Source organism: Planococcus citri, chromosome 1 (genome assembly GCF_950023065.1).
Source record: "Planococcus citri chromosome 1, ihPlaCitr1.1, whole genome shotgun sequence".
NCBI classification, from domain to species: domain Eukaryota; kingdom Metazoa; phylum Arthropoda; class Insecta; order Hemiptera; family Pseudococcidae; genus Planococcus; species Planococcus citri.
The window spans coordinates 17563431-17580249 of record NC_088677.1 but is presented as its reverse complement, the minus strand read 5'-3'; the positions used below and the strand labels follow the sequence as shown (position 1 = coordinate 17580249).

Below are 16819 nucleotides of genomic sequence, written 5' to 3'. Positions count from 1 at the left end.
TCAGTCCTCTAAATGAACTTGATTGATGGTTCGCAGATGAATTAGTGCTCAAAGGTCGTTCATTTTTTAACAAAAAAAAAAAAAAAAAAAAAAAAACACCAAAGAAGCTTTAGATTAGAAATGAAATAAAAATGGCCATCATCAACAACTATTAATGATATATTATGAAAATAACATATTGCCTTATGACAACATCATGCGGAAGAAATACTAGACTAAACTAGAATACATTTCATAAGAGATCATAACATAAATTAATTATAATTCATTGGCTTATTTTGGTACATAGAATAGAATGGTAGGCGAAATCATAATTTATGAGAATAGCCATGAAAGTAAACGTAAAAAAAACTGCCACAAGGTATGTTTCGTTTTTTTATAAATTGCTACGCGAATATGAATTATATTTAAAAATACAGATTAAATGCAATATCGCTTTACCCTTTTTGATTAATGGTATTATAAGCAAAAAAAAAAATGAAAATAAAAAAAAAGTATTTTCAAAACCATTTTTAAAAAAATGAACAACAAAAACAAATACCTACAATATACTCCTTTTGGCTTAACACACACGAAAAAAAACAAAACCTTTACAAAATATACATTTAGGTATAAAATGGAGAAATACAAAAATACTGTTTGCAGCGTAACAGTAATAATAATGATTAAAATATAAATATTTATATCACTGAGTTACACATGGCGTAGGTATAAAATCAAATACATGCATAAATTGTATTACCTCTCGTTTATCAATTATCATACACATCTATAATACGTATTACAACACAAATCAAGTTTTCGAGTTGTTAAAAAAAAAAATAGAACAAAAACACAACATTTTTTTAAAGGAGTAAAAATGTGCTTAAAATATATATCACAGTGCAGACTTCACGATTTGTTTTTCGATGGAAATCGAAAAACTGCATTTTCATATTTCTGTACTTTACATTTAGTAAAAAGACTTCAGGACAACCTTTCTTTAAGCGTTACTCTAGGTATGTAAACGTTGGTTTCAAAACGTATATGACTTTAGAGTTGAAGTCCAACCTGTGGTAACCGTCCACGGAGGGAATTGTGAGAAGAGTTTCTTCAATTGAGGCGTAGTTTGATGAGCACCGTGTATAAAGTACCCGCTGAATCCTAAATCCACGATTGGTTCACCTTTTTTTGCATTTTCCACCTGTAAACATTCGTAATGCGAAATGTAAGTAGTTTAATTAAACACTTTTTTAATCAATTATCACCAATTTTTTTATTTATTTAAATCGAATCTCATTTTCGAATTTTCAAAAAAAAAAAAAGTCGAAAAAATCTTACCTCTAAATCTAGCCAGAAATTCCAAGGCTGCGGATCAGACCCGTAAGAATAATAAACGTAATAGGTAGATCTGTTTTTCCATTTCGGTCCTTCCAGTGGAGGTCCACCCACCAAACTCCACGACTTTAATACCACTCCAGGATACGGTGAAACGAACAAAGTCATATGATCAGGACCTACAGAACATTCGTAAAATTAATACAAATCTAATACACCCAATAATAAAACACATTAGGTACTTTACCTTTAGCTTGAAAAGATAATCTTTGTATATTATCAGGTCTATAATCACGATAAGTTAAAGCTAATTCGATATTAGAGGGTAGAATAGGACGAGGAGCTGGAATCCAATGCGTCTCCCTGCGAACAAAAAAAAATTATAACGTACTCTTCTCACATAAAAAAGAAAATAGATCACTAAAATTGAAAATACACGAATTTTACCACATAATTGTCATCACGGGAACAATATAAGGAAGTCCGCAGTATAACTCCTCTTCGCAATCTTTTTCAATAAGCTTAGCTTTGGACATATCCGGAATCAGACCGCTGACCATTCTGGGGCTATTCACATCCATATTACAAATCCACAATCCGCTATCATTCTTACGTACTTTGCCTTCGATATCGTAAAACGTTCGTTCGACGTGCTGATCAAAAAACAATAATTATTATCGTAGTGAGACAATAATTAACTAATACAGGTACTTGACGCGATAATAAGTTAACGTACAGAGATCATATAACGTTGTGGCGCAGGTGCTAATAAATCTCCCGAGTATGGGAATCCGAGCGGCGTAAATAATAGAACTAAAACAGCAGCTAAGAATATACCGGCTAGAGCTTTAACAACTGTTTTCAAGTTATTAACGAGTAAGGTAATAGGAACCTGAAAATATCCGAAAAAGTAGGTAATTATTTAATTCTTATTAAGAACAAATTCGAAATTGTAAAGTAAATCAACTAATAAAAAAAAAAAAACTTACGTAAAAACTAAACATTAGAACTAGCATGACGGACATAATGAATGAAAGCACGAGCTCAGCATGATTGCCTGAACCACTTCGACCCATTATCGGTACAATAAAAATTTCTACTCCGTTAATAATGTAACTACTTAGAATGAATGGTATTAGCATGCAAAATGTTTGTAGCCAAAGTTGTTTATGATCTGTAAAATAATAACGATTAAGTATGTACTTTTTTCTACAGTTAATAAGTACCTACAATCCATAATAAATAATCATAAAACGAATATTGTATAGGTACCTGTATAAAACATGGATAGTTTATTTCTTAAAACCCAAGTCAAAAATGAAAATCCCAACCAAATCGATACGATGAAATTGGACCGAATTCGAGCTAATGTTAAACACACCGATATGGTTGTGAAAATCAACAGATTACTGTCGTTGTAAACTTGAAATAACGTCATGGACGATGGAAAAACCTGCGAATAATGAAATAAAATGGATTTAAAATCATTATTAAAAAATATTCAATTTCATTTGCGAATGAGATTTCAGAGTGCGTTACATTATTTAGATTTTCATAACAAGAAATAAAAAGAAAATTGAACGTCAGGGCGAGGAGTTGGAATATTTACCCAATTAATTTTATTTGCACTGTACCATTTTATGTTCTTTAAAAAATTATTTACCTGATAAAAAATGTGAAAAATATGATGAAAATTTTTTAGCAATTTTGACAAAAAACAAGCCTTTTCTGACGATTTTGAAAAGAAATAGTATATTACACAACGAGGGCCGAAAAAGTGATTTTTGACGAGGGTGAGGTTTGTGACCCGAACGAAGTGAGGAGAACAACTCACACGAGTTCAAAATCACTTTTTCTCCGAGTTTAGTGAAGTAATTTTTCCTGAACGAGGGTGGAAAGTACTTATTTTTACATCCGAGCGATTCTCGCGAGGTTGGAAAAGTAGTACTTTTCACCCCTAGATAGGAAAAATATTTTTTGAAAATTTTAACAAAACGGAGGTCTTTTTTACAATTTTTACAAAAATTTGAATTTCTTATAATTTTGATCAAAAAAAATAAAATTTTTTGGTAATTTGATAGAAAACTGACTTTTTTTTTTTTTGCAATTTTGACAGAAAAAAACAGATTTTTATACAACAAAAAAAGCAAAGTTTTCTGGAAATTTTCCCCAAATAGTTTTTTAAGCAATTTCAACCAGGGCTGGAAAAACGAAAAAATAAAAGTTTCAAATTTCAATTTTTTTAGTTTTTAGTTTCAATTTTAGTTTTAGTTTTCCCTTCTTTTTCCAGCTTTGATTTCAGTTTTGTCATTCTTTGTTGTGTTAAAAAAAACACAAAGAGAGGCCATTTTTAAATTTAAATTTTTTTCTTTTTATTTATTAGCATAAAAATTGTATTGCATCGCCGATATCGGAATTTAACAATTTGAAATTTGGACGTTTTGTCTTTGAGCCTTAAGAGTTAAAGGAAGGGAAGTTCAAGTTTGAATTTGAAGAATAAACTAGCGTAGAAAACGAAAAAAAATGAGCAAACAAAAAGAACGAAAATTAAAAAGAAAAACTGAAAAAATTTTAAGTTCCAGATTTTGTTGAACTTTTATCAGAATACAAAAAATTCAATCTTTGCTTTACAGATGGATCAAAAATACCAACACTTCACACAGGATATGCATACTCTATAAATGACAGAATTTCAAATTTTAAAATCCATAACTGTTCTTCAATCTACACTGCCGAACTCACAGCTATTTTCCACTGTCTCTGTGACATACTCACTTATGAATCAGAAAATAAGTCCTTCTTAATTCAAAGTGATTCCCTCAGCTCACTAACTGCTATCCAAAATCTTTTTTCCGATCACCTTCTAATTCAAAATATTCATAAAACTCTATTTGACTTACAAAATTCAAACTTCTTCATACAGTTTATGTATGTACCCAGCCACGTTGGAATCTTAGGAAATGAAATTGTAGATATTAATGCAAAATCTGCCACCATCCTTTCTCCCCTTATATTTATCACAGCTGACGACCTCAAATCTATCTTCACCCAAAGCACACTTAAGAAATGGCAAAACTTTTTGTCCCTCCAAACCACAAACAAGCTCTTTCAACATAAAAAATTAGTCCATCCTTGGAAAAACCTCTCCCACTTAAACAGACTTGAAGAAATCATTATAACCAGACTGAGAATTGGCCACACAAAAATCACACATAATCACCTCTATGAAAAGGCCCCAAAACCCACATGTCAATTCTGCCTCTCAGAACTTATATCTGTCCAACACTTACTATTTCAATGTCCCTCCTTACATCAGCACAGACTGTCCCTACAAATAGATGAAAGATCCCTATTCATACCAGACGACCCTTCCGAAATTAAAAAATTCTTAGACCTAATTAAAAAACTTGACCTTACCAACTCGATTTAAATCTCATACGACGGGTGTAATAATCAAGTAATTACAAACACCCAAAAAAAAAAAAAAAAAAAAAAAAAAGATTTCAAGCCTCTGTATTTCAATTTCAGTTTCAGTTACAGTTTTGCAGCCCTGATTTTGACAAAAACAGGAGCCTGCAATTTTTCCAGAAAAAGTAAGATTTTTTGGTAATTTTGATTAAAAAATTGATTAATTTTGCCAAAAAAACAAGGAAAAAGTATTTTTAGAAATTTTTTGAAAAATTTTGACATTTTTATTTTGAAAAAAGAACAGATATTATTCGCAATTTCAAAATTCAATAATTTTTTACAAAAAAGTATAATTTTTTGCAATTTTGCCAAAAAAAAGTTAGATTTGTTGATAATGTTGATAAAAAAATTGATCATTTTTGGCAAAAAAACAAGAGAAAAAGTATTTTTCGAAAATTTTGAAAAACAAAAACTAGCATTTTTCACAATTTTCACCAAAAAAGTAATTTTTTTTGTGGTTTCATAGAAAACTTTTTTTTTGAAATTTTTACAAAAAAGACAGATTTTCATGGGGCAAAAAAGTAAGACTTTCTGGAAATTTTTAGCAATTTTTTTTTTTTTTTTTAAATAGCAATTTTGACAAAAAATAACCTTACAGATTTTTATGGGGCAATAAAGCAAGATTTTCTGGTTACCAGCTTTTTTTAAAATAGCAATTTTGACAAAAAATACAGATTTTTATGGGGTAATAAAGCAAGATTTTCTGGAAATTTTTGTCAGCTTTTTTTAAAATTGGTATTTTGACAAAAAAATACAGATTTTTATGGGACAAAAAAAGCAAGATTTTCTGAAAATTTTGACCAGCTTTTTCTAAAATAACAATTTTGACAAAAAAAAAACAGATATTTATGGGGCAAAAAAGTAAGATTTTTTGGAAATTTTTACCAACTTTTTTAAAAATAACAATTTTGACAAAAAAAAGCAGATTTTTAAGGGGCAAAAAAAACAAGATTTTCTAGACATTTTCATCAACTCTTTTATAGCAATTTTGACAAAAACAAAAACTGACATTTTTTAATTTAAAAAAAAAAAAACGGATTCACAATTTTGAAAAAAATTAGGTTTGCTTTTAATGTTTTTACAATTATTGTAATTTAGGCAAAAAAATACCACTTTTCTTTAATTTTTGTGAGATTTTTTTTTTGGAAGTTTGGCAAAAGGAGCAGATTTTTTTGGAAAACAAAGCAGGACTTTTTGGAAACTTTGACCCCCCCCCCTAAAAAAATGTTTTTCCGCGACTTTGGCAAAAACGTATCTAACTTAATACAGTTATTGATAAAATATGTAGTAGGTTTTTTGGAGATTTTACTTCTTTTTACCGCATTTACAAAAAAGTAAAATTTTCTGGGAAATTTGGCAAAAAGGTACCTACCATTTTTTGATTATTTTAATGAATACCGATTTCTTTTTGCAATTTTGGCGACGAAATGATAAAGACTTTTTGCGATAAAAAAGCAAGACTTGTTGTAAATTTTTATCAAAAAAAGGGATTTATTCTGCAATTTGGCAAAAAAACGATAATTTTTTGCAATTTTGAAAATGAAAAATGGTTTATAATTTTTAATAGAATATATTCGTGTTTTTTTTTGTGTAATTTTGACACAGAAAGTAGATTTTTTGACAATAGAAATGCATATTCAGTGAATTTTGAGCAAGTTTTTTTTTTAATTATGGCAAAAAACGAGACTTTTTGGAAATTTTAATTTAAAAAAGTAGTTTTTTTCGGAAGTTTTGATAAAAATGGGTTCTCACACTTCTTACTTGTAATTTGACACAAAAAACATATATTTTTGGAACAAACGAGCAAGACTTTGAAAGTACATAATACACTGATTTTTTTTGGCAATTTTGACACCTGAAAAGATTTTTATTTTTTCGGGACAAAAAAGCGATATCTTCTAAAAATGTTGACCAAAAAAGGAGATTTTTCTGCAATTTTGATAAAGAAAAAACCAAACCTGTTGGCAATTTTGATGAAAAAAAGAACTAGTCATTTTGCTAATGCCGACAGTGGACAGATTATTTTGGGCAATTTTAATAAAGCAGTAGTATTTTTTTTGCAATATTGGCATAAAAGCAAGCCTTTTTGGGAAGTTAGATTTGACCAAAAAACAGCTGGTCTATTCTGCAAGTTTGCCAAAACAAAAAAACAAAAAACAAAACCTTTCGACAATTTTGATCGAAAAACGGATTTTTTTTGGGACAAAATGAGCAAATTAACGTTTTGCAATTTTGGAAAAAACTGAACTTTTGTCCACTTCAGAACATTTGACATGATTGGGATTTGGGTGCTATTTTTTGTCAATTTATCACATTGCTTCGAGATATGTATAAGCAATTTTCCATCAACTCCCATTTCCACTGACGAAAAAAACCTTAACCCACTCTGATTCTAGCAACTTACATATTTAAATTTCCTCTGAAACCTCCACGAGATGAAAACCGGTATAATGAAGGTAGGAATAATGTACAAAAAGAATATCCATTGCGGTCGAGCGTACCAGCTAAGCGGTCGATTCAATAACGTAATCAAAAAAGCGATTACCATCACAGAAACCAGAGTAATTATCCAAGAAAATAAAATACTACAGACACCCCACGTCAATCCTTTAGTGTATACTTTTCTTGGTACACCTGAAAATTAAGAACACTATTGTAATATTATACGTAGGTACGTCATTCTCTCATTCATTTAGCACATGCGACAAAATGATTTACCAGTACCTTGCGAGTGTTTCATATTGTACCATATGGAATAAAACGAAGCAGCTGCTACCAGCGCGTTAATCACCGTAGCAATTAATTCCTTTCCAGATACGATAAACGTGCCTAAGAAGTCGAAAAATACTAAATTTCCGTGCTGGTACTCTTGTATATTTGAGATATGCTCGGAGTTAGCTATTCTTAAAATCAACGGTAACATATTGTCTCCGGTTCGTTGTAAGGTTCCGAGTGGAATTTGATGTACGTCGTCTAATTTCGTATGATACACGTATCCATTTGACGACCAAGCGAAATCCAAACCTAAAATAAAAATAATGTAATATTTTTAGCATATCGTATCGCCTATGAAATAAATTTAATAAAACCTATAGAGATTTGATAATACGGAATCTGAGCTGGGAAAATACGGTCTATACGATAAGACTATCGTAATACCGCAGTGTTAAATTTGATACGAGTATTACTAATTTGATAAATTCAACAGCAGTGGTAATACAATAGGGGAACGTTAACGTTTATGGGTCATCATTGTTTATGCAGCAATAACCGAACCATAAATTCATTATTAACGAATATTTTAACGCGTTTGAAATCACTCATACTTACCTACGTTAAAAATACTTATAATCTGATTGAAATCATTTACCTGAAATTTTACCGAAATCTCGAAATATACGATAATCGGTATCGCCGGGTACTAATCCACTCTGAAAAATTTCTTGAGCCAGAGACGAAGCCAATGGATAAGGAGCTACGTCAGAATACGCCTGAATTCATAAATACAATTTTTTCGTTAGAAAATATTACCTATCTGGTTGAAAACAATCTAATATTTTCAAATTAAATTTAGGTAGGTAGGTACTAGGTAGGTACCTGAATTAGCCACGGATTTTCTGGTCCAGCTTGGAATAGAATTTCACGACCTCCAGCTCCGCAAGCTTCTAGATTCACAAATGCTCGGATACTTTTGGCCCATTTATGCTGAGTAATGAATCCGTGCGAAGCTTGCATGTAGTTTTCTTCGGCTCCGTTGAATAAAAAGATAATATTGTGTTTCAAGGGAGTATTCATTTTAGAAATAATTCGCAATATTTCCAACATAACGGCGCAACTTGCTCCATCGTCACTTCCACCTGGAAAAATTTCTGAGTGGGATCATAGTGATAGACTAAAAGTAGGTAATATTATAATATCAATTTGCTAATCGAATTAGAGAGTTCGTAAGCTTTGAAAAAATGGATCAAATTTGCCTTTAAATAATTATGTAGGTACTCGTAATAGGCTAACTTTCTGAATTTTTCGATACAATGCTCGACAAAAATAGAATGATATCAGTGGATTTTTTTTTTGCTTTTTTTGCTACCATTTTTCTTAAAAACGACGATTTGTTTGGCAAAAAGCAAAACTTTGCCAATTTTAGCAAAAAGTAAGGACTTTTGAAAATTATTTGCAAAAAAGTGACACTTTGCAAAAGTTTTGAATAGTTTGAGAAAAAAATTGAAAATCTCCAATAATTTTACTAAACAGCAAGAATGTTTAAAAAAATCAAAAATTTGGCAACTTCAGCAGAAAAAACAATTTTTGGCAATTATGGGGAGAAAAGTGACGTTTTTTCAAATTTTTTTCCATCGAAAAGCGAGACTTTAGTTTTTTTTCACATAAATTCTTCACGGGGAAAAACCACTACTTTTTGGTAAATTTTTGAAATTTCAAGTAATAAAGTGGTATAGTGGAGTCTCGATAACTCAAAGCTGAAGGAAGAAAGAGTTGACTTCGAGTTATGAAAGTTCGTTTTTGGTATAATTTCAAGTTAGCGAAGTTTGAATTAGATGAATGTTTTTTTTTTACCATGGAATGAAGTGGAAACACATATTATACATGTGTATTTGAGACTTGAGTGAAGCGTACTCGCACGTGTTTATGAACATAAATGTACTCATAAGTAACTCCAATGAGTTTGTAAAAGAGGTTTGCATCAATGAGATTTGCATTTACAAGTTTTTTCAACAAGAAATTTGAGTTATAGAGGCAAAACGTTAGCAACCTTCGACCAGGGCCGGACCCATTGAACACGTGGTCTACCAAGATATCCCATTTCAGCCCCCTGATTTTGGGCTCCTCAATTGATTTGCCAAATTTCCCCTTTTTTAAAGTGCAAGACACTGAGCATAAAAATTCATTCAGAATTTTTTTAAGTGGCCCAGTTTTTACCTCATTGGCCCAAAAACGTTGCGGCCCACCAAGATTTTCTCGGTAACTCAGTGGGTGGGTCCGGACCTGCCTTCAACTTACAGAAGTTTTTCTATATTTTTCAAAAATTTTACTTTGAGTTATCAGAGGTTTTGGACTTTTTACTTCAGGGCAACTTACTTTTGTGGCACACTGGCGCCCAACGTGGGGCGCCAGGAACGTAAAAACACCCTATTCTCTACACATTGGAGACAACTTTTGGCAAAAAGTAGAACTTTCTGGCTATTAAAGGCAAAAAATTGCAATTTTTCGCAATCTTTGTTACATGAGATTTTTTTAGATTTTTAGATTTTTTGATTAAAAACAAATTCAGACTTTGGCATTTTTTGACAAAAAAACAAAACTGACAATTTTAATAGAAGGAAGTGTTTTTGGCCAAATTCTGGCAGAAAAGGGAGACTTGAACAATTATTATCAGGGCTTGCAAACCGAAACCAAAACTGAAACCAAAACCCCCAAAAACTGATTAAAATTGCTCAAAACTAAAGCCAAAACCGAAACTAGGAGTGTTATTTTCATTTTCAGTTTTCTCAAATTCTTAATCAAAACTGAAACGGAGAGCGTAACCGATTGAAAACTGAATTGGTTTTGGTTTTGGAATTTTTAGGTAAGTAATTAGCCTAATTAATAGGTACTGCATTTTTGGTAAAAATAAAGTAAAAACTGATGCTAAAGGTAAAAAGGCCTGAAAACTAAAAAAGTTGACAAATTTGGCACTGCCAAAGTGCTGCTTTCTAGTCACATATACAAAGTATTTGAAAAAGTGATCACTTTCTTGGCCTTCTTCCCTATAAAAAATGAAGAAAAAAGGAAAAAACCAAAACCGAAACCAATTCCTTTGAAATCAAACCCTTTAAGCAAAACCGGAACGAGACGAGAGAGATAATTTTTTAAAAAACCTAAACCAAAACCTTTACTTTTTAAAAAAAAAACATAAAACCAAAACTGAGAGTGATATCTATCCGGTTTTGAAGCCCTGATTATTATCAACTTGAAATAAAGTCTTAAGACTTAAAAATTTTTTTTGAAAAAAAAAACAATTCTGGGATGTAAAGCTGATAGATAAAACAAAACTTTAATTAGCTTCAGCTTTTAGCTTCCAAAAATCGTTGGCTTTTAGCTTTCAGCTTTTCAATTTTTTTTCAATACAGTGAAAAAAAACACAAAAAAACTGTAAAAACTTGAAAAGAAAAAATTTAAAAATGACTCAAACTGAAATTGAACCAAATGAATTTGCCAAAATGGTCAAATAAAGCTTTTGGCTAGCTTTTAGTTTTCAATCATACAGCTTTGGATCACTGGAAACGAAACTGTTGATAGACTAGCAAAAACAGCCGCTACCCCCTCCCCTCTTACCACTCTCACTCCTGATGACATTAAATCTCTAATCACTCACAACACATTTTACTAACTGGCAGAACTTTTGGTCACAACAAACTTCAAACAAACTCTTCCAACATAAAAAAACTACTCTCCCCTGGAAAAATCTAGGCCACCTGAACAGAAAAGAAGAAATCCTGATTACCAGACTAAGAATAGGCCACACAAAAATTACTCATAACCACCTATACCAAAAAGAACCAAAACCCCCATGCCAATTTTGCAGAAACGAACCCACATCCATCCAACACATACTTTTCAACTATCCCCAACTAAAACAAAACAGACTTACACTACAGATAAAAGAAACCCCACCTACTATCCCTGACGAACCCTCAGAAATACTAAAATTCATCTCCCTAATAAAAAACATCAACCTCACAAACCAAATCAGGGTGTCTACCAAAATTTAATTTTCAAAAATAGCGACTTTTCGCGACTTTTTTTCGCGGCTTTTAGCGACTTTTTTTCAGTTAAAAGTACCTCCCTCCCCCCCCCAAAAAAAAAATTCCAACGAAAAAATGTTTTTTTTTCAACAGTTCCCACGCCCAATTTGAAGTTTGGACAATTTATAGCGACTTTTTGGTATTTTTGGCGAAAATCGCGACCTTTTCGCGACTTTAGCGCCCTATTTTCAAAATCGCGACTTTTAACGCTATAGCGACCTGGTAGACACCCTGCAAATCTAACCCCCCCCCTTACGGGTGTAATAATCTTGTAATTATAAACACCCCAAAAAAAAAAAAAAAAATGAAAATCTCCAGTTATTTTGATAAAAAGTGAACATTTTTTCAAAAAGCAAAAATTTGACAATGTTTGGCAAAAATCAGCAATTTTTGGGAATTATTAGGGGGAAAAATGACATTTTTTGCAGTTCCTTCTAGCACTTTTTTTCTTTTACTTTTTTTTTTTACATTTTTCAGGTAAAAAAAAATATCGGTGGTTTTTGGCAATTTCAAGTGAAAATTGCGAGATGTCTCAACTGCTAAAAAACTATATTTTTTTCAATTCTTGACAAATTATTGAAATACCAAACTTTTGGTTAATTTTCAGCGAAAAGCAAGATCGACAGTTTGTTTTAGCAAAAGCAGCACTTTTTGACAATTTATTGGCAAAAAAAATGATACTTTTCGGGCCAATCTTTGTTGTTTGAAAATGAAACATTTTTTTGGTGTTGAACAGCGAGATTATTACGCATTTTTTGGTAACTAGAGAGACTTGGATGATGAAAAAAAATCAAAACTTTTTGAATTCTTAATGCAAAAAGCGACAATTTTCAACAATTGATGTATTAGGATTTTGTCTCCTTCAAGATGTATTAATAAAATTAAAAAAAAAAAAAAAAAAAAAAAATCGTAACGTAACTAAAAACGTAGAAAAAGTTACTTTCTAGTAATTTTAGTAACTCAGTTACTTGAAAAGTAACCGAGTAAGAACCCTAAATTCGTTCTAATCCTTGGATTTGGTCTTTTTTTGATCTACTTGTATGTTCATAAAAAAATCACTATTCAGCGTTTACGATTTGACGCCCCCCCCCCGCAAATTGATTTCAGTAATTAATCGCTTTCAGCGTTAATTTCTAGTCGTCATAATGAAAATGAAAAACTAATTTTTGATAAATTAATTTTTTTGATTTTTTTTTCAACTAAATGGGGGCTACTTGTACCTTTTTTTTTGCAGATAGAAGAACAATAAAAAAAATTAGGAATAATTTTCCCACACTAGATAAATTCAGGGGATGTTCCAAATTACAACTTGGTAAAATGTACGAGTGCACACATCTGAATAATTTATGTTATAGTAGGGTTATAGTAATGGGTTCAACCCGGTAAATTATTTACATTTTTTCCGAAGACTATCACGAATGCCAAATTTTTACCCTGGTCAAAGACCAGCCAAAGCTATTTTTAATTACATAAATGTATCATTTATGCGGTAATTCAGTTGACACGAAACATTCTAATTACAGAACACTTCACGTTGAAATATTTACTCAACCTTATCGAAGATTGACTTCAACTCATCGTTATTAATCGAAACGTTTCGTATCTGTATAATTCGATATAAGTTGCCAACAATGTATGATTTTGATAAGACACGAGGCTTTCGCATAGAAAATTATACTCGAAGAAGATCAAAGTTCTTCAGAACATCAATCAAAATCCATTAAGTATACCTTCTTCAAGTCACGTACGAACTATTAACAAAATATACTTTGTATAATGCATAATCGTATTACATCTAATAGTAGATCTGCAACATAGTGCCTGTCTACATAGGAGGCAACGAGCAACAGCAACAAGCAATTTTGACAAAATTGAAGCAACTTGGGTGATTTTTCAAAAAGCTTCCCTACATAATGAGAGCAACTTACGACGCGAATTTTCTGCAGAATGCCAAAAAAAAAGCGGTAAACTGTTCAATGATTGGATAAAAAAAATTTGAGGCAACACCAGGCAACACAGGCAACATAATCAAACTATTTTGATTATGTTGCCTGGTTCCAAGTAGGGTTCCAAGTTGCTTGTTGCTGTTGCTTATTGCCTCCTATGTAGATCGCGACATATATAACAACACAGTTATGACCAACAAAATACCAACCTGGGCTATCGACAACGGTATCAAAATGACAATTAACCAGAAGACTATGAGCGGATTCCTTGATGGGTCCGATTTTCACGATAACGTTTTGCACATCCTTATAAATATTGGTCATTCCGTCTAGAAAAGTCAACGGAAAAGATCCGCTGACTTTTTGCAAATCGTACGTTATTCGATGCGCTTTATTCGCGTTGTTTATAATATTGTTGATTTCTTTGACGAAAAAATTTATGGCCAAGACTTCGTTCTCGAAACTACCCACAGGCCTAGGGCCGAGTTTCGTTAAATTCAGTAAATAATTCCGAGATCTTTCGGCTATAAAACGATCTGGATTGGTGGATTCGTCTTTTAGCGTCAACGGAGTCGGTAATCTTTTCTCCATGTAAACAATAATCACATAAACTACGATCATGAAACATAAATGAGTCACGAAATGACTGAGTGGTATCGGGTACTGTGTGTTTGAGTGGATTTTATCCTTATCGTAATGCTTAGGCAGGATTTCCGATTGCTTTAGAAACTTTGTTCGTAGACGTAGCTTCGAATTCGGTAACTTGACCGTGTCGTTCTGAAACAAACCATGGGAAAGATAGCATTAGCAACGAATCGTTCTAGATATTAAGCAATATATTCGTGATGTCATTTTCATTAGCGTAATTTATACGTTATGAACGATTAAAGTAATCTATAATCTACAGGAAGTATAATATTCGATGAATCTTTTTGTGCTACGTTTCTGCGTAGATACTTTAGTAGAAAAACAAAGAAACCGAGCACTGATTCGAGCTCACAAAAGGTACGAGTATTTTTCACAACTCAGAGCCTCTTTCGTATAAAGATATGTGAAATGTACGGTTTCAGTAGTCAAATAACGACGAAATCCTTTCGAATTTGGTGACATGACAACCACAAAATCAGTGAACAATGTCGAAAAATTTCGTCGGTATTTTTTAGCATTTAGATTCAGGTATTATGAAAAGCATTACCTTGTAGTCGTCCGACAACATGATTATCTAATTGTTAATTGATTTTAATAATTTAACCCGCACATTAACACCAAATTATAGATAAATTAAAAGAAAAAATCTGAACATTGAACAAAGAGCGATTTTTTAAATGAAAATTAACACAGTAGGTACCAGTACGTAATATATAAACAACGTTATCACTATTCACAGCCGCCCAGCGAATGAGAAAAACAACTGATATACACCTTCCTGCCAGCACCAAGCAGCTGGTCGTACGTAGTACGTACTTCTTCTTTATTACGTACGGTACTACTACCAGCTGATTTAGGAATAATAATTACAAAATAAAACGACTAGCTATAATGATGCAGCAATTATCAATAAGTTTTATTTATGGTTTATCGTCCAAACTAGATAAAATTATCAGATGATGAAGTTTCAAGTACACGAACTACTCTTGCGTTGAATATTATCTGCTGCTTATATACTGCACCGATTTTAGTAAAAATACCCAAGAACACTTGTATATTTATGTAGATAGACAGATAGTAGTTCATCAATCAATTTCAAATTAAGAACAGAGATCTGTATTTTCTGTAATCAGGTCATTCAGTCAATATTCTGATCGAAAAACTTCCAATTTTCAACGCTGAATAAAGCAATACCTCTATAGGCTACATTATTTAATTGTAGGCCTTTCTTGATAAATAAAAATTTGAAAGAAAAGGCGCAGCTCACGGTTTGCGTTTGCAGCATAGTTTTGTCCTTTCAATTAGTTTAAATTGAATCTGCAATATTTAAAAAAATAATAAACATCGAGCATGCGATAATTTAAAGAACGTTAGAAAAAATTTCCAAATATTAGATTTGAAATTATTGAACAACTAAAACGCTATGAAATTATACCATCGAATGATCGAAATTACAATTTGAAAATACCAATCCAATTCCAATGTTGAAATATTAAGATTCTAAAAGAAATATAGGATAAGATCTAGGTACCAAAAAAAAAAAATAAAATAAAAAAATTCAATAAAATAAAAATAGAAATCGAAATCTCAGAAACACTGGTAAATTTGTAGATAACAAATAAAAATGGAATTGCAAAAGTTATCGAAACAAAATTTTGAAAAATCAATCTAACAATAAATAATTTATAGAAAAAAACATCTCAAAATAAGTTTTTAAAATTGAAAAACTTTTTAAAATTTTTAAAAATCTGTAATAAGAAAATTAAAATTTTGGAAAATCAATTAGGTATGTATCTACCTAAAATAAAATTATGGAAAAATCATCACCAAACACCATTGAACAGAAAATAACAAAACAAATTATAATGAGCATGTAATGATTGAAAAAAAAAGAATTTTGGGCCAAACAATTTGAAATTACAATAATTCAGAAAAACTAATCCTACTCTACAATTTTGAAAACTAAGAAAAAAATTACTTATTAGAAAAAATGTCACCCCTGTACATCATAAAAAAGTGGAACTTGTCCCCTTCCTCAAAAATAAGTAAAAAAAATTAAATTTTTTACATTTCTTCGTTCTAATCCTTGGAGGTCCATCTTCATCAGGAAATCACTAGGTCTTCTGTGTTTTCGATCTGATTCTTCCCCTCCACGATAAAGAAAAAATATATACCTACTTGATTATCTCTATTTATAAAAAATAATTGGATTCGTTGAAAGAATAATTTCATAAATGCCTACCTCGATTTTTCAAGCTTTATTATACTTACCTACTTAACTCGCAGATGAGTTGAACCAGGCAATAATGTTAGCTTGAGGGATCAATGAGGTTTTTTCTTGAAAGGAACTTACATATGATTCGAAAGAATTTTGAAAGAAGAATAATTTTTTTTGATTAAATTACCAATTTATTAATTTTTTTTTGATTTTTTCCAAGTTTGGAGGCCTCTAGTCCATAAAGTGAGCAAGAATTGTGTGAGGGGGAGGACTGCGAGAAGGTGACTGAAATCTGAGCTTTGCGGTAAAATGAAAGAGCTGATTTTTTTCTCGATTTGTGTTAATAAACCATAATTTTCTCTTTTGAATTTTTAGAAGCTTCAAAGTTCAAATTAATGAGGAAGCTTACAAGGGAACCTCTT

The 16819-nt window shown here is 31.4% G+C and overlaps 1 protein-coding gene across 2 annotated transcripts; it reads right to left on the bottom strand.

Annotated features, from left to right (window-relative positions):
- Positions 1–141: 141 nt before the first annotated feature.
- On the bottom strand, positions 142–15015 carry LOC135849521 (endoplasmic reticulum metallopeptidase 1-like). Of its 2 annotated transcripts, none has more exons than XM_065370011.1 (13): positions 14727–15015; positions 13741–14308; positions 8383–8654; positions 8156–8276; positions 7510–7809; positions 7190–7419; positions 2590–2770; positions 2307–2491; positions 2054–2209; positions 1765–1970; positions 1565–1680; positions 1321–1496; positions 142–1183 (listed from the first exon to the last, which is right to left on the bottom strand). In XM_065370011.1, exons 1-13 carry the CDS (start codon positions 14745–14747, stop codon positions 1016–1018), a joined length of 2700 nt encoding a protein of 899 aa, XP_065226083.1. In that variant the 5' UTR covers positions 14748–15015; the 3' UTR covers positions 142–1015. The 2 variants fall into 2 exon arrangements, with proteins under 2 accessions (XP_065226083.1, XP_065226091.1); XM_065370019.1 differs by having other exon boundaries at positions 8383–8642; positions 14727–15014.
- Positions 15016–16819: the final 1804 nt, after the last annotated feature.

Coding starts and splice junctions, on each gene's coding strand:
- LOC135849521 (XM_065370011.1), bottom strand. CDS start 14,747: ATGTTGTCGGACGACTACAAG. Junction 14,309..14,726: donor TGTTGTCGGACGACTACAAG/GTAATGCTTTTC, acceptor GGTTTGTTTCAG/AACGACACGGTCAAGTTACC. Junction 2,210..2,306: donor TTCTAATGTTTAGTTTTTAC/GTAAGTTTTTTT, acceptor GGATATTTTCAG/GTTCCTATTACCTTACTCGT.